Source organism: Trachypithecus francoisi, unplaced genomic scaffold, assembly GCF_009764315.1.
Source record: "Trachypithecus francoisi isolate TF-2019V2 unplaced genomic scaffold, Tfra_2.0 Contig01436, whole genome shotgun sequence".
NCBI classification, from domain to species: Eukaryota; Metazoa; Chordata; class Mammalia; order Primates; family Cercopithecidae; genus Trachypithecus; species Trachypithecus francoisi.
In genome coordinates, this window is record NW_022681430.1 from 2,572,772 (window position 1) to 2,596,030 (window position 23,259).

Sequence of the window (23,259 nt, forward strand, 5' to 3'; positions counted from 1 at the left end):
CATAAGCCTAGTGTACATCACACAGCACCACTATAGTGTGGAAAGCTGTCACTGAGTATTGCCATCGCAATGGTCTCAGGGTTCAAACCAGAACATCGAGTGAAAGAAACTATGCTCTAATGAGGTCCTCTCAGAAACCAGCAACCCTGGCAATTCAGCTCTCTGGGCAAACAATAGAGCAGAGTCGTCAGGACCACCCAAATAGGCATCTGATGATCCTGGGTTTCAATCTTACCTATGCCCTTCACTATCAGTTTGACTTTGGGCAACTGGTTTAACATCTCTGAGTCTCAATTTTCTCATCTATAAAATGAGGATGACAAAATGCATACTTTTTAAAAAAGAGTACTTACTGTCAGGTACTCTACAAGTATTATCTCATTTTATCCCCGCAACAGCTAGATACTACTATTATTCTTTTTTATAGATGTGAAAATAGAGGCTCAGAGCAATGGGCTGTCATGTGTCAGAAGTCACAAGGCTGGTAAGTGGTACATCCAGGAATGGACCCTGGGCATTCTGACTCCAGAGCTCTGCTTTTAACTATTAAGCAAAACTGCCAGATAAAGCTCTCCTGAGTATTAAATGAGCTGATGAGCTCAATAGTGCCTGGCACATTTTGATTCTTTCATAAATGGTAATTATCAAAATGAGAGTTGAGTGAAATCCAAATCCCAAGTCATGACAAATCTGGGGTTAATATGAATTCTGTAGCAACATCCAGGGCCAAGTCTAAAGCTCAGGCATCCTCACTCTCAGAGAATCTGTAAACAGAAAGTTCTCAAAGAAAAATACAAGTTCCCTGGGGTGTCAGAAATCATTTATACAGAAGCTGCCTTTTGCAGCATGGGAACAGATCAGAGAGTAGGAAAGCAAGGAAGAACTGGAGAATGTCCTGGCCACATCGTCAGAGCTCCCTTGAAAGGGAGCATCCTGACTCCCAGCCCAATTTGTCCAAGAGGAGAGAACAAAAAACTGGGAGCTAAATGAGTGCCACACCTCTGGCGCATGGATTTTGCAGGATGCTAGGTGATGCTAGCATCATTTCTCCATTTCTCTATCATCCCCCACCCAATCCCCGTCAGGTCCTAAGCCTTGTCTCTTTTGTTCCCCACTCCACCACTGCTAAGAACTGTAAGCTGTCCAGTGTGTGCACTCAAACAACACTAGCTGAATGCATTACATGAAAAATGGTATGGAGATAAAGATATATTAGGGACCAGAATGGAAAATTGTCATACCTTTTTAAAAATGGAACACAGGACTTCAAAGAAACTTCAAAAATCTGATAAGGGCTTTAAACTGTCTGCACCAAGTTCAAACTCTCAGAACTGTTTTCCCTGGCATTTTTAACCCCTTAAAAAGTTTAATAAAATATACATAAAATTTACCATTTTAACCATTTTAAATATACAACTCAGTGGCATTAAGTGCATTCACATGGCTGAACAACCATCACCACCATCCATCCACCGAACTCTTTCACCATCCATCCACCAAACTCCTTCACCACCCCAAACTGAAATGCCACACCCATCAAACGCTAACTCCCATTCCCTCCATATCCCAGACCCTGGGAACCATCATGCTACTTTCTGTCTCATGAATTTGACTATGCTAGGCCCGCTAATAAATGGAATCATACAACATTTGTCCTTTTATGTTCGGTTTATTTACTTAGCATAATGTCTTCAAGGTTCATCCATGTTGTAGCATGTCAGAATTTGATTTCTTAAGACTGAATACTATCCCACTGTATGCTTTATACCACATTTTGCTTATCTGTTCATCCACTGATGGACATTTCAGTTGTTTCCAGCTTTGGCAGATGTGAATAATACTAATATGAAAACGAATGTACAAATATCTGTTCAATTTCCTGCTTTCACTACATCTGGGAATATATATCCAGAAGTAGAAATGCTGGATCATGTAGTAACTATGTCTAATTGTTTGAGGAGCTATTCCTGGCATTTTTTCTGTTATATTTTCAGAGTCAGTTCCTACTTATTTGAACAGTTTATTTTGCCTCTCCAGTGTTCTATCCTACATTTATCCTAAATGACCTCTCTTTTGCTGGTCCCATCTTTCATTTACAACCAAGATTATTTAGAAACATGATCTTATGTTCCACAGTACTGATTTTTCCCAAAACAAAACATTAGGGCTGTTTGGAACAAACTGCCATTTCCCAAGTCATAAGGTACATTAGTTTAAAAGGTTAAGAATCCATGAATTTTTTGGGGAAAAAAAGCAGTCCTTCAAATCAGTACCAAGGTACCAGCTTGTTATGAAAGACAGTTCCTGACTTACAAACGTCTCACTTAGGAACATCCCTGACATGCAAAGAGCAGTGGAAACCAGGAGTCTGACTCCTCCTGGAAGTACCTAGAAGTCTCCACCTGCTGCCATGGGGATGGTGAGGATCTTGGACTTTGGGACAGGTAAAAAAAAACCCACCTCTTCTCCACTTTCATATTCCTTCTGCCTTCTTGACACCAGAACTATGGGAGTGCCATCCTTGCTGTGGCTACCTGGCATCACAGTGAGAGCTCCTGTTCTCACTGGAAGATTGAATCACTTCGGAAGCAGAAGAGTGTGTGCTGGAACACTGCACGATTTTGCATACAGAAACAATGCTCTTTCACATCTAGTCAACAAGTTCTGCACATTCCATCTCCTAGCCACCTCAAAATCCATCTTTCCTCTTTGCCGTTTCTACCTGGGGTCAGAATCTCATCTGGGCCACTTCAATAGACTCTGAACTAATCTCCTCCACAGTCGAGATTTCTGGCCCATCCTGCACACTATGGAGATCTATCTCTCACCAGCTCAACATCATTATCATCACCAAAGACCTGAAATAACAATGTTCAAGGGAGACCTTAACGGCCCCACACCTCTGCTGGGTGAAGCTTCAGGACAGCCATGTCTTCTGACTTCTAGTCTGGTCTGCATTTTTTTTTTTTTTTTTTGAGACAGAGTCTCGCTCATGTTGCCCAGGATGTAGTGCAATGGTGTGATCTTGGCTCACTGCAACCTCCACCTCCTGGGTTCAAGCGATTCTCCTGCCTCAGCCTCCCGAGTAGCTAGGATTACAGGCACCCGCCATTACACCTGGCTAATTCTTTTATTTTTAGTAGAGATAGGGTCTCGCCATGTTGGCCACGCTGGTCTTGAACTCCCGACCTCAAGTGATCTGCCCTCCTCAGCCTCCCAAAGTGCTGGGATTATAGGCCGGCCTGGTCCGCACTTTTCTCATTGGTTGCCTTTTATGTCAACATGGCTCTCAGCTAAATGGGAGAATGAATATAACTGATACCATTTATATATGAAGGTCAGCAGTAGAGGGGAAGGATGTTAAAGGGAATAAACTGCACATATGAAAGCATCTCACCACCTTTAGTCACCTGGTCAACATTGGTGTAGTATCCATTTTCTTCTCTTCTTCTTCTCCCTTTTCCAGGATGGTGTTGAAAGTGTTGAAAGTGGAGCAGTCAGGGTACTTCCTTCTCAAATCATCACACTTCTTTCTTCTTTACTACACTTCCTAGCCACAATTTTCACCATTTAAGAGGAGAGGATTCTTCAAACCCTTTCCACAACTAAATCTTAGAATGCAATTGTGAAACTGCACTTGACTTTCCCGATATTTGAGGAAGCTTCCTGGTTCTTGCTTTATAATCATGATCTACCATCCTCACCCTCCTTCCCTGAAATTTCCCTATCTAAAACAACGACAACAAAACCTGTTACAGGTATTTTTGTAAGTAGCCTTAAATTCTTTTAAAGTATTATTATCATTATTATTATTATTATTATTTTTTATAGAGACAAGGTCTATATTGTCCAGGCTGGTCTCAAACTCCTGAGCTCAAGCGATCCTCCCAACTCAGCCTCCCAAAGTGCTAGCATGACAAGCTGAGCCACCGTGCCCAGCCTTAAATTCTCTTTAAGACAAGGCAAAAGTATGTGTTAATCAAGTTAGAATTCAGGTGACCATTTGTCTCAGTTTGCCTAGGACAGTCCCAGTTTATACCTATTCCTTTGTATAACTTTTAAAAGAGCTCCTCCTTTTATTCTCCAAAAAAAAAAAAAAAAAAAAAGGTCCAGTTTGGAGGATAAATTATATGCTGACCCTAGTTTAAAACACACTTTGATTTTCTACCATAGTGTTTTCCAGGTGATATTATGCTTTTGCCCACATCATTGCATTTTATTTACATAACTACTCTGCAAAGCAGGAAGGGAAATACTTGACCTCTATTAAATAAAGGAGGTAATCAAGGCTTTGAGGGGTACAGTGGTGACTGAGTTCACACACGCAGGGCCAGAACCTAGGATTCCTGACTTCAAGTCTAAAACTGTTTCAGCTGTGGATCACTATGTGCAAATGTCTGAGTAAAGGCAAACCTCACTCTCCTTTGGTGATCTGCTTGGCATTGGACTTAGAAGTTTAGATACGTTCATCCTTGCATAGAGACTGTTCTTCTACATATAAAGCAAGCAAAGAGATGGAAGAATTATTAGCTAAACAAAAAGAGGCTGTTAGTGAATCCCGGGCCAAATGACATATATCTTCTACCGGATCTAATTACATCAGATTACTTGAATCTTACATCTGGCCAAATTAGGATATTTCCATTTAAGAAAAGAAAACCAACGATCAATAATGCACGCCTACTCTTGCAAAGAATGCAAAGAACATACAAATGGGTTCTGGTCAAACTTACAGATATATCTTCCTATAATTACACACTAATTCTTTCTTAAAAATATTTCCCAAACCACCAAAATTCTACCCTCCTTGGTAAGCGGCAAAGAGACAACACGGGAAACAAAACAAAATCCTAGACCATTTAAAGAAAAGCATAGTGCTTTGTAAAATCTTCGGGGTATCCCAGAGGTGCTGAAAGCGTGGCTACATCAATAAATAAACGCCCACTCTTTGAGCCTCCTGAAAAGGCGGCCACAGGACCCCCGGGCGCCGGGGCTTGGGAACCTAGCGCCCCTCCTTGTCTGTGCCATGACAGACAGGTTCAGTGTGACTTGCTAAGGATGGCTCCAAGCAGCTGGGCCGTCCAGCCTGCCCGCAGCAGAGGGTTGGACGCCTTAGGGCCAGCTGTGGGCACCACAGCCCCACCAGGGAGGCGGCGGGTTTCCCCAGGTTAAGAGGCCAGCAGAGGACGCGCGCTGTCCACTTGGGGGAGGGTGCGGGAGGGCCGGGCGCGCATGCGCACGGGCGCCACGCCCGCCGGAAGAGCCGGCAGCCCTGGCGCTGCTGCTGGCGCCAGACTGCCCTGGCCGATGGTAGATCGCGAGCAGTGAGATGTTGCCTCAGGACAGCGCCGGGGCCGTGGAGCTCGAGGAGCCCGGGCTGCCGCTGACCGACGATGCACCCCCGGGCGCCAGTGAGGAGCCGGCGGCCGCCGAGGCAGCGGGGGCGCCAGACAGCGGCAGGTGCTGGCTCTGCCTTTCCTCGCGGTGTTGCTCCCGCACCGAGCCGGGTGAGTGCGCGGTGTGGACCGGGCTATGGTCTCGCTCCGGGGTCCCGAGCGGGCGCCGGCGGATTGGGGTTCCAGCAACCCGGGCACAGTGCCCACCGCGCCTCCGTCCCCACCGCGCCTCCGTCCCCACCCTGCCCGGGGCTCGGGAAACCCCTCGAGCTGTGAGCTGGGGGGGCTGCACAGCGGAATTCCCGGCTTCCCCAGCCAGCGCCAAGACGGAAGAAACTTTCCGATTGCTTGCAGTCCTTTTGGGATTCCCAGGCTGTTCCTGTATTAGTGCCGGGGCAGGGCTGTGGAGTCAGATTGCAGTTTGGCGTGCCCTCCCCGAGGTCTTAGGTAGGGGCTCAGCGAGAGAGGCCATCCTGCAGTGGGGCGAGGTTGCGAGGAAGCTGACCCTGAAAAGTGATCCCGGTAGCTAAGGGTTCTCTCCGAAAAGGAAGCTGAAAAGCATCGAGTCTAGAAAAAATGTTCGTCCTAGAGTTTTAGAATCTTGGAAAGGCAGAGATAAGTGGGACCACTCGTTTTTAACCTTTAGGGATACAAGGACTTTTTTAGCAAACGATGCGGAACAAGGCACATCTTGTTAAGAAGCTCACAGCCCTGTCCCCAAAGCCAGGGAACCCTCGTGAAGAACACTTTATGTTCAATCTCCGTCCTTCGACACATGAGAAAAGTGAGGTCCAGGAAGGTGAGGGCTTTGGGGTTTTTGTTTGTTTTGTCTCCTCCAAGATGTGGAATGTGGGGGTGAGATGGGGCGCATGTCAGGGAGCACCAGGGTTAGGATCCCAGCTTGCCATGTCCCGGCCTAGGGTCCTTTCCACTGGCCACAAGTGCTTCTTCAAGCACATTCCTCTTAGAAGTCGACCATCTACCAGGAGCAGCTTCCTGCAAGAAGAAGGGAATTGGCAAATCTCCTTTTAGGACAGTTACACGGCCTGCACCACCTTGTCCTCTGGGTCACCTCCCCTAAGTGTGACCCTGGATTTCTGTTCCTCTCATCTCACTGCACTTTCCCCTCCTCCCTTTGTGCGCTTTCCACAAGTTAGAGAGACAGACTCTAGGAAGACTATTCTTGCTCCATTTCTGTCCTAAAGGCAAACCGAAATGATCAGACTTGTGATCATTTATAAATGGGCTGGTGCCTCTAGAACAGGGGTTATGCCAGGCTGAATTGAACAGATAGGCAGCCTTTGAAAAGGTCAGTTTCTCACCTGTCACTCTCTGGCTGAATGTCCTTCTGGTGGCATGCTGAATCAGTCCATGCCAACTCTTAGGAGTTTCCCCTTTTTGTGAATGGAAGAGGAATTCTCTACCCCCAGGCAGCTCATGGCAAGATGAGATACTTATATGAGTCTATCTAAGAATCTTGTGGGTGTTTTAACTTCAAAGAAAGTTTCTACCAGTAAGACTTATTGTAAGGTGACAAGATAGTATTTTGGAAAGAAAATTGACATAAAAACACTTTACTGTTGTCATTGAACTTTGTGACACCTCTTGTTCTAACTGCTTAGCTCAACAAAGCTTTTTTCAAATTCTAGTTGGAACTGTTAACCCATATGTCTTTTTTTTTTTTTTTTTTTTTGAGACGGAGTCTCGCTCTGTCGCCCAGGCTGGAGTGCAGCGGCCGGATCTCAGCTCACTGCAAGCTCTGCCTCCCGGGTTTATGCCATTCTCCTGCCTCAGCCTCCCGAGTAGCTGGGACTACAGGCGCCCGCCACCTCGCCCGGCTAGTTTTTTTTTTGTATTTTTTAGTAGAGACGGGGTTTCACCATGTTAGCCAGGATGGTCTCGATCTCCTGACCTCGTGATCCGCCCATCTCGGCATATGTCTTATATTCTTGGATGACCTTAACAGACAGCATACAGCTGTCCCGAGACATCGCCTTACTTTCTTCAGGGACAGTGTGGGTCTTAGACTGAAGCAAGGAGAAGTAGTTTCTTAGGCCTGTGCCTCACGTCCTCTGGAAGGAGTTAGTGATTGAGTGTAGCAGTGGTTCTCAAACCAGTGGAGTCTTTTAGAGTTACAGATATTCTATTTCAGTGGGTCTGAGATGGGGTTTGAGAATTAATTTTTTTTTTTTTTTTGGAGATAGGGTCTTACTCTGTCACCTAGGCTGTAGTGCAGTGGCATGATCACAGCTCACTGCAGCCTTGACCTCCCTGGCTTACTTGATCCTTTCATCTAAGCCTCCCAAGTAGCTGGAACCACAGGCACACACCACCACACCCAACTGATTTAAAAATATGTTTTGCATTGATGAGGGGGTTTCCCTGTGTTGCCCAGGCTGGTCTCAAACTTTCGGGCTCAAGAGATCCTCCCACCTTGTCCTCCCAACGTGCTGGGATTACAGTTATGAGCCACTGCACCTGGGAATTAAAATGTTAAGTGTTATTCAGGTGATTCTAATTCCCAACCAGGATTGCGAATCACCAGCTTAAAGCAGAGGATAGAAAAGCCGAGCAACTTTGCAGTTTTCTTCTAAGTGAGGAAATTATACCATGGCCACTTACCTAATTTGAATAATTTGAGTTACCAAATTATTATAGATGCTTGCAGTGAGATATGAACATGGAACATACACAAATGCCTCTTTCAATTATGCTAGTGGTGCTCATCTCCATTGACAGGATTGAAATGATTCAGTAAGAGACTGAGGTTTGTCTGAGTGGAGCCAGTCCTCACCCTCATTAACAAATCATCAAATGCAGCGAAGCCTTCTAATGTCTGTCCCTTCCCAGTTGGAAAGCATGAGCCTTAAGTGTTTATAGGCAAGGAAATATATGTGTATGTGTTTTAAGGGAAAAGGTCACCAGGGCCAAGGGGATGCAATTAATTTTTAAAGAGTTAAAATATTTAATGTTACGTTAAAATATTCCTGGGGAAAAATTAGCAAGTTTATGTTGGAGAAGATACTTGAAACATAGAGCAGGGAGATGTTTTCTGTCCTTGATCTTCTCGTTCTGTTCTGTTTGAGGGTGGAGTTTCTATGTAGGGGTTGAGTTTCTTTTAAGAAAACACTGTTTTACTTGGAACTGAATTCTGAAATTTCAGAGGTCAAACCCTAAGGCTGACCACAACCAAGGCATGTATTTTGTGGTACTTCATTTGGAAATCTTCTAAAGCTTCCTTCTCATGGGCTGAATGTGTACAGTTTATTTCTGCAGTATGTGAGCACATGGACACAGAACAGAATGAGGATTCTGGCCTCTTAAAGGAAGGATGACTGCTAGTTCCAAAACAGTATCTTCAGTTGTGCACCTAGAACAGGAAGAGGTAGAGAATGGTGCCTTTGACGGCAAGGCCAGGCTGTAGAATGCCCCAGAAAGCCTGTGCATCAGCATACTTTGGTCCCAGTTTGCAAAGTCATCTCACTGACCTGAAGATGTGTAAATGTATTACCTGATGTTTACATTTATCAGAGAAGGGCGTTTTTAAAAACATTACACAATACTGTTTTATAGCTATCACATTGTAAAGTCCTAGATTGGAATGATAATATGAGTTTTCCTACAAATTGCTCATATCCACTCACCCTTCAGTTCCACTGTGCTCTTAATCAATGAGGGCCACTTGTGTTTCCTTTTTTTTTATTTTGAGACGGAGTCTTGCTCTGTTGCCCAGGCCGGAGTGTAGTGGTGCAAACTCAGCTCACTGCAAGCTCTGCCTCCCGGGTTCACGCCATTCTCCTGCCTCAGCCTCCCAAGTAGCTGGGAGCCTGCCACCACGCCCGGCTAATTTTTGTATTTTTAGTAGAGACGGGGTTTCATTGTGTTAACCAGGATGGTCTTGATCTTCTGACCTTGGGATCCGCCCGCCTCGGCCTCCCAAAGTGCTGGGATTACAGGTGTGAGCCACCGCGCCCGGCCTATGTTTCCTTCTTATCCTCAACCCTGTTTTTGTGTTAATTTCAAAAAAGAACATATCCCGCAGTGTGTGGCCTTTGTTTTAGGGCATTCTCTGCCCACCCTGCTGCTTTTGCTCTCCTCTAAATGACAGAGGAGTAAGACTGAAAGCAGGTTCTACTCCTGTGTAGGAAACTAAGACATAGAAAGTGGCTAAACAAAAGTTTAAAGCTCACACAGATTGTCATTAATGACTGAATACTTGATGCCCTGGAGAAAGCACTGGTTTCCTGGTTCAGATCTAGCCAAGAGTAGGGATTTGTTGGCAGTTCTGTACAAAGCACTTGGGATCCAAAGGGCTAGATAACCTGCACCCTCCCCTTGAGGAGTTTGTGCTCTGAATGGGAAGATCAGTTGTGAATCATGAAAAGTTACATGTAGATTTGATTAACAGTTCAAAATAACAAAATGGAGAACCTTCTCAGACTATGCTGTTGCCAATAGTGTTAGACTGTTGAGTTTTTCCCTGAAGTTCTCTCACCTTTTATTCACTGAATATTTATCCAGTGTCTTCCATGTGCCAGGCATGAACAAGACAGCAAGATCCCAGCCCTGGAAGAGCTCACAGACTTGGGGGAAGTCAAATAATCAACAGATAACTGTATAACCCAATTAGAACCCATTTTCCAGAAAAGAACACTTTCTTCATAAAGCCAATTTCACCAGTGAGATGGCATAAGATATCATTTGGAAGGATTTTTTACTTGCCATCTTGACAAGTTTTTCTTAAAGATTTCTCTCACCATCTTGGCAAGCATTCTACTTCTTGACTTGTAAGTGTGGAATGATTCTTCAGTGAGCCATAGGAAATCCATTTGATAGGGTGAAACGGCATTTTAAAAATGCAGGTTTAAATTGTTGTCCTCATCTATGGTTCTTCATAATTGATGGTGAAAATGGCACAGGCCCAGAGAAACAATATGCTTAGGAGGTAATATAGCCTATTAACCTTTGACACTGCTCCATTTTTCCCAGTATCTAAGCGAAAAATGATAAAACATACACTTGGAAGCAAGGACTAACCAGAATTTAATCTTTTTCAGAAGCCAAGAAGAAAGCACCCTGTCCTGGACTTGGCTTGTTTTACGCATTATTGTCTGCCTTCTGTTTCTCAGTGAGCTCTTTATTGGTTAAAAAAGTGCAAGACGTTCATGCTGTAGAGATTAGTGCATTTCGATGTGTGCTCCAAATGCTAATTGTTCTCCCTTGCTTAATATACAGAAAGTAAGTATTTTTTAATTGCAAAGTAGAAGATATTAATAAATGTGTGTGTGTCTTTTTACCTGCCTATAATTACTCTACAGTATCTGCTTTATCCCTCTCATACACTTACCAGTTCCTACGCCCCTTGGCTCTGCTTCATCAAAAGTCATAAGCATCCACCCATAAAAGATTCTACCATAAGCATAAACCACATACCCAACAAAGTGGGGAGAAAGAAATTTTGTTGTTCACCACCTCCCCTTTTGAAAACAGAGCTTTCTTTGTATAATTCCTCCTGTCTTGTATCACCCTCCCTTCTTTCCTTTGGCATAACTACTGTTTGGAAGGAAAAAATGAATGAAAAGAAGTAATAGTGTATCCTAGTGTCAGGAGTTTTTTTTAGAACGAGCTGCTTTCTTACCAGGGCAAATAAAATATTATAATAATAATATTTAGGTATTCCTCAAAAGGTGATGGGGTAACCCTGAGCAAGGTTACTTTCATATTCAGTTTCCTCTTTTGTAAACTGGAGGGAATGATACTGTGTGACCTCTGCCATACAAGGTGATAACAGGGGTCCAATAAGATTTATTATAGGGCAGAGTGCCTTGTGTAGAACGTAACAGCATATGAAAATCATCTCTAGGCCGGGCGTGGTGGCTCAAGCCTGTAATCCCAGCACTTTGGGAGGCCGAGACGGGTGGATCACGAGGTCAGGAGATCGAGACCATCCTGGCTAACACGGTGAAACCCCGTCTCTACTAAAAATACAAAAACTAGCCGGGCGAGGTGGCGGGCGCCTGTAGTCCCAGCTACTCGGGAGGCTGAGACAGGAGAATGGCGTAAACCCGGGAGGCGGAGCTTGCAGTGAGCTGAGATCCGGCCACTGCACTCCAGTCCGGGGGACAGAGCGAGACTCCGCCTCAAAAAAAAAAAAAAAAAAAAAAAGAAAATCATCTCTATTCCGCCCTCTCTGTTCTCTCCCAACCCAATTCCTCTTTTCCTTCCCTGTCGTACTCCCTACCCTGCCTGGGTTAAAATTATGCTTCCTTCAACCATTGTAACCTCCATATACCTCGGTGTATTTAGAACCCTGAGAGAGAGACCAGTTGGGTCCCTGGTGGCCGCCTGGCTCTTTGTCTCTTTGGGCAAAAAAGCCTACACCCCAAATGGAAAGCTTTAGTCACTTGTCACCAAAGTCTGCTTGTATCTCTAACATGGTGCAGACTCACTTAGAAGAGTTTCACTCCATATCCTAAGGATTTGGTGGGAAAAGTGAAAATCTGCTAATATCTGCAAATTTCTGTCAATGTGGACAAGTCACATTATTTTAAGAAATGATGGTAGGGCTTTAGAAATTTCTAAGGGTAGCAGCGGAACACTGATGCTAACATAATTATCTTCCCCATTTTGAAATAAAGATACTGTCAGGGGAAGAACAGTGGAAGAATGTTGTTAAAATCCTTGGTCCTAATCTGTTTTGACCCATTTTATGTTTTATTATCATGGAAGACTCTTTGCTTCTCAAAGTATGGGCCAAATGTGACCGTGCTTTTATTTTAACTCCAAGATACCCGGGGTAGCCTAGATGATAATCTAAAATAAGTCTAGCCCTGCAACAAGTCAGCAAGTTGCACCTAGACAGGAACCTACACAGGGTAGGTACTTAGTAAATATTTATTGAAAAGAATTTGAATAGCAGTAAGCATGGTTTTCCAAACACTACATGTTCTTTTTCAGTGCGTTTTGACTCCTCATGAGAACAATGAAAACTTGTCTCGTATTCAATGACTACAATAAATTTTAGCAGTGTTTCAAGTTTTATAGAAAAATTCATGAGATTGAGAATCAGCATTAGCTGGGTCTAAGTTTCCTTAAACAGGGCAGCTGAATCTTGACATTGTATTTATTGTAAAAGTGGTATGTTTTCTTTATAGAAAATTTGGAGAAAATAAAGGAGGAAAATTATCTATTTATCTATTAAGAGATAAACATGATTAACATTTAGTTTATTTTCCTTTTTGTCCTTTTTGCAAGCATATATATATACATATACGTGGGATACATATCTATATTAATTGAATTATAATTTTACTATGTATGTAATTCACTTGCACTGGTATTGCTTTTACTGTGAACGCTTTACTGTCATTAACTATACTTAGAAAATACTATTTTAAAAGGTATATAATATTCATTTGTGGATATTATAAGTAATTTACTATTCCCTTATTTTTTGATATTTAGTACTTTTAAAATAATGTTTAATTGCAAATTATAACTTAAAAACAAATGTTAATTTCATTTAATATGCATTTCTTCATTTGAATTTACAGAACTGGGTTTATAGGCCCAAAAAGTCATCGAATTTTCCTCGTTCTCAGAGGAGTCCTTGGTTCTACCTCCATGATGCTTATATACTATGCTTTCCAGACAATGGCCCTCGCTGATGCCACAGTTATCACGTTTAGCAGTCCAGTGTTTACGTCCATATTTGCTTGGATATGTCTCAAGGAAAAATATAGCCCTTGGGATGCTCTTTTCACCATGTTCACAATCGCTGGGGTGACCCTTATCGTGAGACCACCATTTTTGTTTGGTTCCAACACTTCAGGGATCGAAGAAAGCTATTCAGTCCACCTTAAGGGAACATTTGCAGCAATTGGACACGCCGTGTTTGCTGCATCGACTCTAGTTATCCTAAGAAAAATGGGAAAATCTGTGGATTACTTTCTGACCATTTGGTATTATGTAGTACTTGGCCTCGTTGAAACTGTCATCATCCTCTTTATATTAGGAGAGTGGAGTCTGCCTTACTGTGGGTTGGACAGGCTATTTCTCATATTCATTGCGCTCTTTGGTTTGGGGGCTCAGATATTTATCACAAAAGCACTTCAAATAGAAAAAGCAGGGCCAGTAGCAATAATGAGGACAATGGATGTGGTCTTTGCTTTTATCTTTCAGATTATTTTCTTTAATAATGTGCCAACATGGTGGACAGTGGGTGGTGCTGTCTGCGTAGTAGCCAGTAATGTTGGAGCGGCCGTTCGTAAATGGTACCAAAGTTCCAAATGAAGCATCATTGCAGAAATACATATTTTTTTTCAAGTACACCATCATCTAATTCACAGACAGGATATGCACACATCTGGAAAATCTGCATTTGCTTCGTTGGTTGTATTTAATAAATTTCCTAAAGAACCATTTTTGAATATAGTATGTCTTTAATTAGTTAAGAGTAGCTAGTCTGTTTGGTGTAATAATATTTTGGTAGCTTTGGTTTTGTTTTTTTTGTTGTTGTTGGGGTCGAGTTGCTGAGAGGAGAGCTCATTGTTTGAAGAAAAACCAAAAAATTTTATGGCTAGTAATATTATATGTAATTTTTTAAATGTATTTTTGGTACTGATGGGATATGGGTGGGGAGGCTATTTTAGATATTCTTTTAGCAGTGTAGAGCCTAAGAAACTTGGTTCTACCACCATGATCTTTATATACTATGCCTTCCAGGCAATTGATAATGCTGCTATAATTAGTATTATGTTGATAATTCATTTGCAACCTTATTCTATTTAGGAGGACAAAGTTGAAGCTTAGAATAGGTGCCTGCTTAATGGTGTTAATAATACAAATGAATTGGCCTTATTTTCAAGTATTTTATAAATGAGTATCATACTTGTAACTCATATTTGTGCCTTTTCATTTTAATGCTGGAATTTTTATTATGTCACCTCTAAAACACTTAAATTGCCAAATTTGGCAAGTAGTTTTCTGTTTCAGTCGCATTAGCAACTGCAGCTAGCATTCTATAATTTTAATTGTCCTCAGTTTTTTTTGAAACTGCTCTAAATTTTTCTTAACATTCCAGGATTTCAGATCTTTAAATCACAAAGAGAAATCTTGGCATGACCAGTGTGCACATTTCCATCCTGAAGTGTTTTCTCTTCACTAGAAATGTGATTTTCTATAAATTCCCCTTGAATTTATAGTGTGATGCCAAATAAAATTTTCTCAGGATCTTATTAGGTTGAACCATATGTAATTGCCAAGATTTTACTATTTTAACTTAAAAAACCATAGTTTCATATGGCTCACCCTAATAGATACCTCCTTTATTCTCTAAATGAAATAGAAGACTTTGGAGTATATGTTTTTAAAGTAATTTTTAAAAATATGGTAATGTATTAAACTTATTTTTATAGTTATGAAATTATATGTAATAATGTTTTATGTTGTACATTAAAGACTTGTGAATCCATGTTTGACTGACTGACTTTCATAGTTTCCTGCATTGAAATAAAAATCACTATAAATTCTAGGTTATCAGCATGATGTTAAATGTCAGTGCCATACCATGATGCAGCACCATGACACTAACGCCACGAATTCAAACAGCACATTTTACATCTGGAACTTCATCAGACCAATACTTTGCAGTTAGAGAGAATTTAATATCTAGAAAAGCTTGGGAGGTTAGTCAGGACTTAGGGAGTACACAAGTGATTCTTTGTTGTAACGAACCCTTTATTGGTGAGGTTGCAGTAGCCTCCAGCTCTTACTGTGTCAGATGAAGCATCCGTCATTATCTTAAGCCCACAGAGTTGAAAGGTTATAGGCTCTTTCGTACCCTCTCATCATCATTTTCCCAAAGCAAAGAGGAACTTGCCTTCTAGGATTCGTGCCTTGGTGAGAAAGGATCTTTTCCAATAGTTCAATGGGGGAATTTTTGGCTTGCTGATTTTATCAATTGCCTTGACACCTGACAAATCCTAAATGAAGTCTATGTAGGTAAGTCATCTCTATTTCACCTAATTTACAGTGTTGGAATTTAGACTTGCAAAAACATCATATTTTAGATATCTAAGATATCTAAAATATCTTAGATAATTATAGAATCAGGAGCATTTGAGAACTCAGAGGTCTCAGAAATCATCACATAGGGGCCGTGCTCCATAGATAGGGATGATAGAGAGGAGACCTGCCCAAGTTGAATTTCCATGGTCTTCCTCCCTCCCTTAGTTCCATGATGATAAGTATGGACAGTAAACCACTACTTGAGCCATCTAAGGTGAATTAACTCTCAGGGAACCCTCTTCCAGTTCTTTACCTTGCACAATGAAAGAACCAATGGCACCTAGAAAGTTAAATCCCTTCAGGCCCATACACTAGAGCATGTTTTATTTCAACAATGTGGTTTAAGTACTTGAATGTCACACTATATGACTGAGGTTAGAGAAAATGTGTCTTCTCGCCCTTGCAGGTGTGATTCTTAAACACAATGTCCAAGGTGTCTACAAGGATATGTATTGTAACAACTATGGGTATGTATATTTTCAGAGTGTAGTTTCCATATCTTGAAAAGTAAAATATTTTCATAAATTGTTTTTATAAGTACTAATAAAATAATATGAAAGAAAGCCATATGCTGGTTGTTATTTCCCTTTCAACCCTGTGCTTCAAAATTTATTTTCTATAGGAGATTAACCTCTAGCCATCCAGCTGGGATACAATCTCAAGGTTTAAACTGTGTATCTGACCTGCTTGTACTATCAAGAGGGTCAGATGAACAGTGTAATCTGTTTCTCTCTCCAAAATAAAGGCATTAATCTTTGTCAGTGAGACCTTCATTCTTCTAGATCCTGAGAACTTATAAAGCAGCTTTGAACTCTGTACTTTTTGTTCCTGTAGCAAATCCGTTACTAAATCCTGAAGAGTCTTTCTTGTCTTACTGTCTTCTTACTGTCTTGTGGATTCATTCTTTCCTCACCATTTCCACTGCTACCATCTTAGTCCAAGACTTAACACCTTACACCTGAATTGCCACAACAGTACACTGGTTACCTGCTTCTAGACTCTTTCTTCTACTCTGATTTCTGTCTCAGTGCCAACTTAGTGTTCCTAAAGCGCTGCTTTCACCATTACTCTGGTTCTCACGAAACCACAGTGATGCCTCATTACACACCATATCACATCAAATTATTCATCTGGCCCTATTCCCACTTCTCCGACCTGATTTCTACATCTCAACACAAATTGGATACTCCTGTCAGCCTTACCACTAGCTCCCGTGTTTGCCAGTAGAGTCCTTCCTCTGCATTTCCCCCCTGTCCTTACCTTCTCTTATTTACCCTCTAAGGCCTGTTAGCCTCCAATGCCTCAGCTTGGGCTTTTGTTTCTTTTGGACTCTAGCTTCTCCTACCTACATAATCCATCTTGGAAGAGTGGGTAAAGCATTGGATTAGGATCTGAAGATCTAGTATGGTTTTATCACTTTTCAGCTGGGCAAATCACCTAATGCACCTGAGCCTGTTTTCCTCACTTGCCCAGTCCCTCTTGCAAATGAGTGCTGTAGAAGGGCTTGTAAACCATTAAGAAGGATGAAAACATAAGTATTGAACTGTGGTTAAGAATGTAGAATTGAGTATTCACTCTCCTCTTCAAAATGAGGCTTATAACAGAGTCCTTACTCCTGAGCAGCCTCACCAGGAACCATAGGAACATGCCTATTAGAGTGCAAACTCCATTTGACCCCCTCCTGCTAGCACAGAATTGTGCTGTTGGAAAGCTTTCACTTCCTAGCTGATCTTCCCAGGTAGGGCTGCCAAGGATCACCAGTCCTTTCATGCGCAGGTGTTGCCACCTTTCCAGTTCTGGCCCTAGCTCTGGTCTTATATGGGTATTATACTTGGCTCTGACCTGGGGAATGGGCCTGAATCTTGTGTGTTTCCCGTGCACTACGTACTCAGCATGCTTCTTTTAGCCTCTTATCTATTGCACCCAGTAAGCATAATTCGTCTCTTGAGGGCATTCTAGTAGGAAGAGAGCCAGATGTCCTTGAGAGCACCGTGGTGTCTGATCTGGTGTGTATGGATCCATGGTCAATAATGGGCATCAGAATTTGGCTATATGGGTGAAGGCTGGATGTACAAATCCTGGACACTATTCTAAGCATGCTGTTTTATGCCCCCTTTGGTGCCTTATATCAAATCTAATACAGCTACCATATTCACCTAGAATTCTGCAAGATAACCTAATAGGGACTCTGATCCACAAAGATGGATCCACGTTTTAGCCTATTTGAACATTAAGTTTGGAGCTGGACCTGGGAAAACGATTCACAGCCCATGAACCTTGGCACTTCTCATCTCCTGGAAATTAGGGGGTGGGTTTTATAGCAAGAGGGTAAGGAGAAGACATAGCTGTTATTAAGGGAGGGCAGGAAATGTAGCAGAGATGCCCAGTACACAGGAAAAGTTTCCACTGGGCCCAGGAAATGTCACTACTAGAGGAAAGAGCCTGGGTCTCTTCTACTGAACTTTCATGGTTCTAGAAACCATGTGAGATTAATACCAGTAAGCCTGATGAAGCAAAGGAAGTAACCTAGATTCATGATTAGTTGCCAGGGTGGGGTCAGGAAAGTATAAAACCATAGTTGAGCAGAAGTAGACTTGAGCGGGAGGAAATGTGTTCAGGTGAATGGTGCAGCACAAAAGTACCATGCCAGGGTTGGGAGCTCTATGGTGCAGCAGAAGTAGATGGAAAGGCCAGGTCAGAGAAGTGCATTACTAACCAGAAGGCCTGTATCTGAGGATATAAGAACCTGGCCGTTCTTACAGCTGTTCCAAGTATACTTGGCCATGATTTAAGATTAAGCTGTATGTGCCAAGAACACACCAGAAAGAGAGAAACTAATAATACAACTATCTTTGATTTTTTCTATGATTATAGCAGGTGCTAGCTCAATAATATTAGAATTGAATTCAAAGCAATAGCAGAATTCAGAATGGACTAACGTTTTCTTTCTTCTGATACTCCCCCTGGGAAATCAGCCACATAGCTGTGAGGAAGTCTGGGTTACATGGAGAAGCCCACATGGAGAGGCCCATGTGAAGAGGAACTGAGGCCCCAACACTTGGCCCCATCTGCACTACCAGCTGATAGCCAGCACAAGCCTGCCAGCCATGTGAGTGTGCACGCTGGGAATGGATCCTCCAACTCTCAGGTGAGCCGCCCCAGCTGATGCTGTGTGGAGCAGAGACAAGTCTTCCTCCCACCTCCTGAGCTCTGCTCAAATTGCATATTTGTGAGAAAAAGAAACCAGTTATTACTGCTTTAAGTCACCAAAAAAATAAATAAAAATATAAACGATATAACTGTCTTGGATATGTGTGTACCACATTATACACAAGCACAATTACGTAAAGCAAAACACCTCAAAAGAACAAAAATCAACAAAAGGTAGGACATTTTCATGTGCTTTTCTTAGCCTGTGACAGATAAAATTCGCAAAAATTAAATATATAGGGGATAAGAATAATAAAATATAATAAAGTTGGTCTAAACCAATTGTTTTCAAAGTGTGGTTTGGATACCTCTGACAGTCCTCAGGACCCTTTCAAAGTGTTTTCAATGTCAAAACTATTTTAATAACAATACTAAGAACGTTATTAGCCTGTTTCACAATCATTCTCTCATAAGTATACAGTGGAGCTTTCCAGAGGCTATTGGACGTGAAATTGCAACAGCTTGAATGCAGAAGCAGATAGGAGAATACAGCTATTATCTATCAAGCCAGGTTTGCAAAAATATAAAGCAATGCCACTCTTCTCACTAATTTTTTTTGAAAATAGTTATTTTTTGTTAAAGTTATTTATATTAACATATAATTACATTATCTTTAAAGGCCAGCACAGTGGCTCACACCTGTAATCTCAGCATTTCGGGAGGCCAAGGTGGCCAGATCGCTTGAGTCCAGGAGTTTAAGGCTGCAGTGAGCTATGATTGCGCCACTGCAGTCCAGCCTGCGTGAAAGTACAGAATACAACAGGCGAACACGCTTCCTGTTTATGTGCTTTAGTTCCTTTGTATGTGCATTTTAGAAAAGTCAGAAGTCTTTGGTACTTTGCAGCATGTGTGCATTGGTGCAACTTCTAGGAAGGGCAATTTGGCACCATCTATCAGATTTACTTATGTGCAAAATGATATGTACAAGATTATTCCAGCCTGATTTGTAATAGCAAGAAAATATGGAACTAGCCTGAATGTCCCTCAATAGAGTACTGGTTAAATAAGTCATGGTATATACCCAAAATAAAATATAATGCAATTAAAAATAAATTTAAGAAGAGCAAGGAAGCTTTCCATATATGGATGTGGAATAATGTCCAAAATTGTTAAGTGAAAAAGCAAAATTCATATCATGGTTGAGTATGTGCTCATTTGTATAAAAAGAGGGTAAACAGAATATTCCAGGAGGATATGCAAGAAACTGTTAACATTGGTTGCCTTTGGCAGCTGAAAATATAATTTACTAATATTATAAAAGCATTATTTCTTATTCCTTCCTGCTTTTTTTCTTTTTAGCAAATACACAGTATTTATGTTGTGTTGAATGTCCTGTTGATGGATACCTTGAGAATTTAACAACTGAATACTGCATTATATGTAAAATAAAATCCCAAGCTTGACCAATGACTTCTTTAATACAAGAATTCAGTGACCTCATCTATCTGCCACATGGCATACAAATTCACTTTCAAATAATAATTCATTCATGACCTGAAATGTCCTGGAATCCATCAGTTCATGGCAATGCTGTGTTAGCCGGGGCTCACAGTCATTCAATTCAACATGAGTTACTTTAATACAATCTCTTTCTAAGGTTCTGTGCACTTTCTTAAGTATGGTCCTTTCAGAAAGCTGCCTGGCAGCTTGGTCTGTGATTCTTCAGCAAAGACAGCGGTAGTATTTTAAACAGGACAGCTTTTAAGATTCAGAAATCATTAGCAGGAAAGTGACTTTAATGAAGTGGTTTAGTAGTTCTCATTATCAAAGACTGTTGATTTGGACATCTGCCTGGACCCACACTTAGGGAAAAAAGAACTGTCAAAAAAGCAGGCTAGCTGCTTATGATTCCTTTGGCTTAGAGCTCCGTTTTACCAGTAGATGTCACTATAGTCAGACATTATTTTAAAGCATCAAAAAGAAAAAGGTAACCTCACTGGAGTTTGAAGGATCTGAGGGGGAAAAAAGCAAACACGTTCTTCTATGGCTAAACACGTGCTCTTCTTTTGTAAAAAGCACAGTAGTCATTGAATAAATGTTTACTAAGTGAACTGACAATCAATGCATATGGAATAGTCTGCCCTGAAATCTTTGTGATTGAGTCATGCTCCGAAAGAGCTTTAGAGTCTGCAGAACAAAAATGTTGTCTAAGATGCAAGCAGACAGGTACAGAAGTAAGCAACTCTGTCCAGGGTCCATTCGTCAGAAGGGACGTGGGGATTCCAGCAACTCAACTGTGTGGGCTGTTGCGCCCCACCCCATGCCAGGCACTGAGCTAGGGTCTACTAGAATCAGAGAGGGAGTCGCGGTACACAGAGTCGACGGCAAAGTAAAGCAGAGGTCATGTGTTCTGTCCTCCATCCTGGAGTGGGGGAGGGGCAGGTTTTCCTGGCTTTGGAGATAGATCAAAGTTCTAAAATCAGGGTGAAGGAGCTGAGAAACAATTCTCATCTCTTTCAACACCCCCTTTCCTTTTTTTAAACTGAGGTTTGCCTGCATAAGGCAGAAAGAGATTAGGAAAACAGTTTGCAAACCTGGCAAATTATTCAGAGATTTGATACATTGATGATATATGACAACATCTATTACAGCTATTTTAGGCACTTATTAAGTAGCACATTCTGCACCAACTCCATTCTCTGATTTAATCCTCCTAAGAGCTCTAGGAGCCAGGAATTTCTATTATCCTCATGTTTTGAGATGAAGTATCTGAAGAATGAGGGGGAGCAGGGTTGAGAGGTTAAACAATTTGTCCAGGATCACCCAGTTAATGAGTGGTAGGACCAGGTTCTAACTTAGGCCTGTATGGGGCACTCTGCTGTGTTCCTTCCTTAGTTCATTATTCCAAGGAAACTGACTGTAGTCAGGGTCTGACTACCGGCAAAATCTAGGATCCATGTTGTTTAGGTTGATTTTGCCGCAATCATTCCTTTTTAACCTCTTGATTAGTGAACGATTCTTATGAACAGGGCACTCCATTTTGGACTAGGAGAAGGGGAGTGTAAAGGAAAGACAACGGGCTGTCCTAAAAGAACGTATGTTTGAGTGGGAGTAGACATGGAGGCATTTGGAGATGGGAGGAGCTTGGACAAGGAAGGTCACCCAGCATCTGCCTTCTCCATACGGCTTAGGAGGGTTTGGGGAAAGTGGAAAAGATTTGGAACAGCTGCTGTAAGGAATGTGCTAGGTTAAATAATGTGTCTGGAGAAGCGGGGGGTATTTCAAGATCCTTCTTTCCACACCTCAGAATTAATGGAGCTCACTTTCTCAGATTTTCCAAAATAAAGTTCACCTCTGGCTAGAGGACAAGCTTGAAGAATTTCAGTACAGAATTTAATCTTGTCTCTTGAAAAACTATCAGCATTTAATTTTTTTGAATCATGAAAAGATAAATGATAACACTGCACTGAGAAGGAGGCTAAAACGCTTGCTTGACTTGCAGTGTTGATTATCTATCCAATTGGATTTTTCTTAGTGTCAACTTTATTTCTGAAATAAGAAAACAACCAAATGAGAAACATTTTTAAAACCACAAGTTGAAATCCTAAGACAAACATAACATTAGGGATGTCTGAATTTGTTAGTGTCTTCGAGGCACATGGGTTACATTGCCCTAACCCTTGCATTTTGAACAATGTCATCTGCCCACTTTGTGTTTTTTCATAAATGTGTAAGTGTTTTCTGGTTGTTTTCATTTCTGCCTCCATTCCACTTTAAATATTTTGTTTAATTATCACATTACATTTTATGTTTAGAAATCCTCTCTTAAAGACATTCCATGTTGCCTGTAGAGAGGGAGGTAAATTTGGTTGAGTGTTAATTACTAATGGAGTTTCTCCAGACTCAAATTTTTCCCCATACACTTTGCCACGGAACAGGTAAAAAAATGTTGCTCTGGAGAAATTATAGCATAAATATCTCTAAATCAAAGACTTAGTAACAAAGTCCACAACTAGTATAATATTTTTCCAGAATGGCTGCCAAAAACTGTACAAATTCATTATTAAAGGCCTACACAAGGGGAAAACTCCCCCAAACAGGAAAAATAAATGGCTAATAAAGATATGAAAAAACAACTTTACTGTATACAAAGAAAGATAAATTAATGGAGCAGTGAGTTCTTTTCACTTTAAGTCAGAGTTTGCGGTTTGTTTTTATAAAAGTAACACTTGATATTGGCAAAGGATTCAAATTGTCAGACGGCATTGTGGTTGGGAATGTAAGTTAGTAAAAAATTTTTTGAAAAATGTGCAATACATATCATACCCTGTGGCCCAGTAACTCTATTTCTAGAAGATTTTTCCTAAGGAAAAAAACCCCTGAAACACAGAAACAAATATTTACATGAAGACATTCCTTTTTATAATTTATAATAATAAAAATATAAATAACTGTTCCCCTCTTTGAGTATATTCGGTTTAAAAAAGGTACCTTCATAGATTAGAATATTATGCATCTTTTCACAAGTATGTTTATAAAGACAGTAGTAAAGGGAAATCCAAAGGAATAGAAATCGTTCTATCATAAAGACATGCACACATATGTTCATTGCAGCGCTAGTCACAGCAAAGACATGGCATCAACC

The 23,259-nt window shown here is 41.3% G+C and overlaps 1 protein-coding gene across 3 annotated transcripts; it reads left to right on the plus strand.

The window, feature by feature from the left end:
- The first annotated feature begins 5,256 nt into the window (after positions 1 to 5,256).
- SLC35G1 (solute carrier family 35 member G1) lies at positions 5,257 to 16,029 on the plus strand. Of its 3 annotated transcripts, none has more exons than XM_033224966.1 (3): positions 5,257 to 5,507; positions 10,454 to 10,634; positions 12,950 to 16,029. In XM_033224966.1, exons 1-3 carry the CDS (start codon positions 5,330 to 5,332, stop codon positions 13,686 to 13,688), a joined length of 1,098 nt encoding a protein of 365 aa, XP_033080857.1. In that variant the 5' UTR covers positions 5,257 to 5,329; the 3' UTR covers positions 13,689 to 16,029. The 3 variants fall into 3 exon arrangements, with proteins under 3 accessions (XP_033080857.1, XP_033080865.1, XP_033080874.1); XM_033224974.1 differs by having other exon boundaries at positions 10,457 to 10,634; XM_033224983.1 differs by lacking the exon at positions 5,257 to 5,507 and adding an exon at positions 5,550 to 6,195.
- Positions 16,030 to 23,259: the final 7,230 nt, after the last annotated feature.

What these genes read in the sequence shown, in the direction of transcription:
- SLC35G1 (XM_033224966.1), top strand. Translation starts at nt 5,330, where the DNA reads ATGTTGCCTCAGGACAGCGCCGGGGCCGTGGAGCTCGAGGAGCCCGGG. An exon ending in TTGCTCCCGCACCGAGCCGG is followed by an intron (nt 5,508 to 10,453) that starts GTGAGTGCGCGG and finishes AATCTTTTTCAG; the next exon opens with AAGCCAAGAAGAAAGCACCC. An exon ending in CCTTGCTTAATATACAGAAA is followed by an intron (nt 10,635 to 12,949) that starts GTAAGTATTTTT and finishes TTGAATTTACAG; the next exon opens with AACTGGGTTTATAGGCCCAA.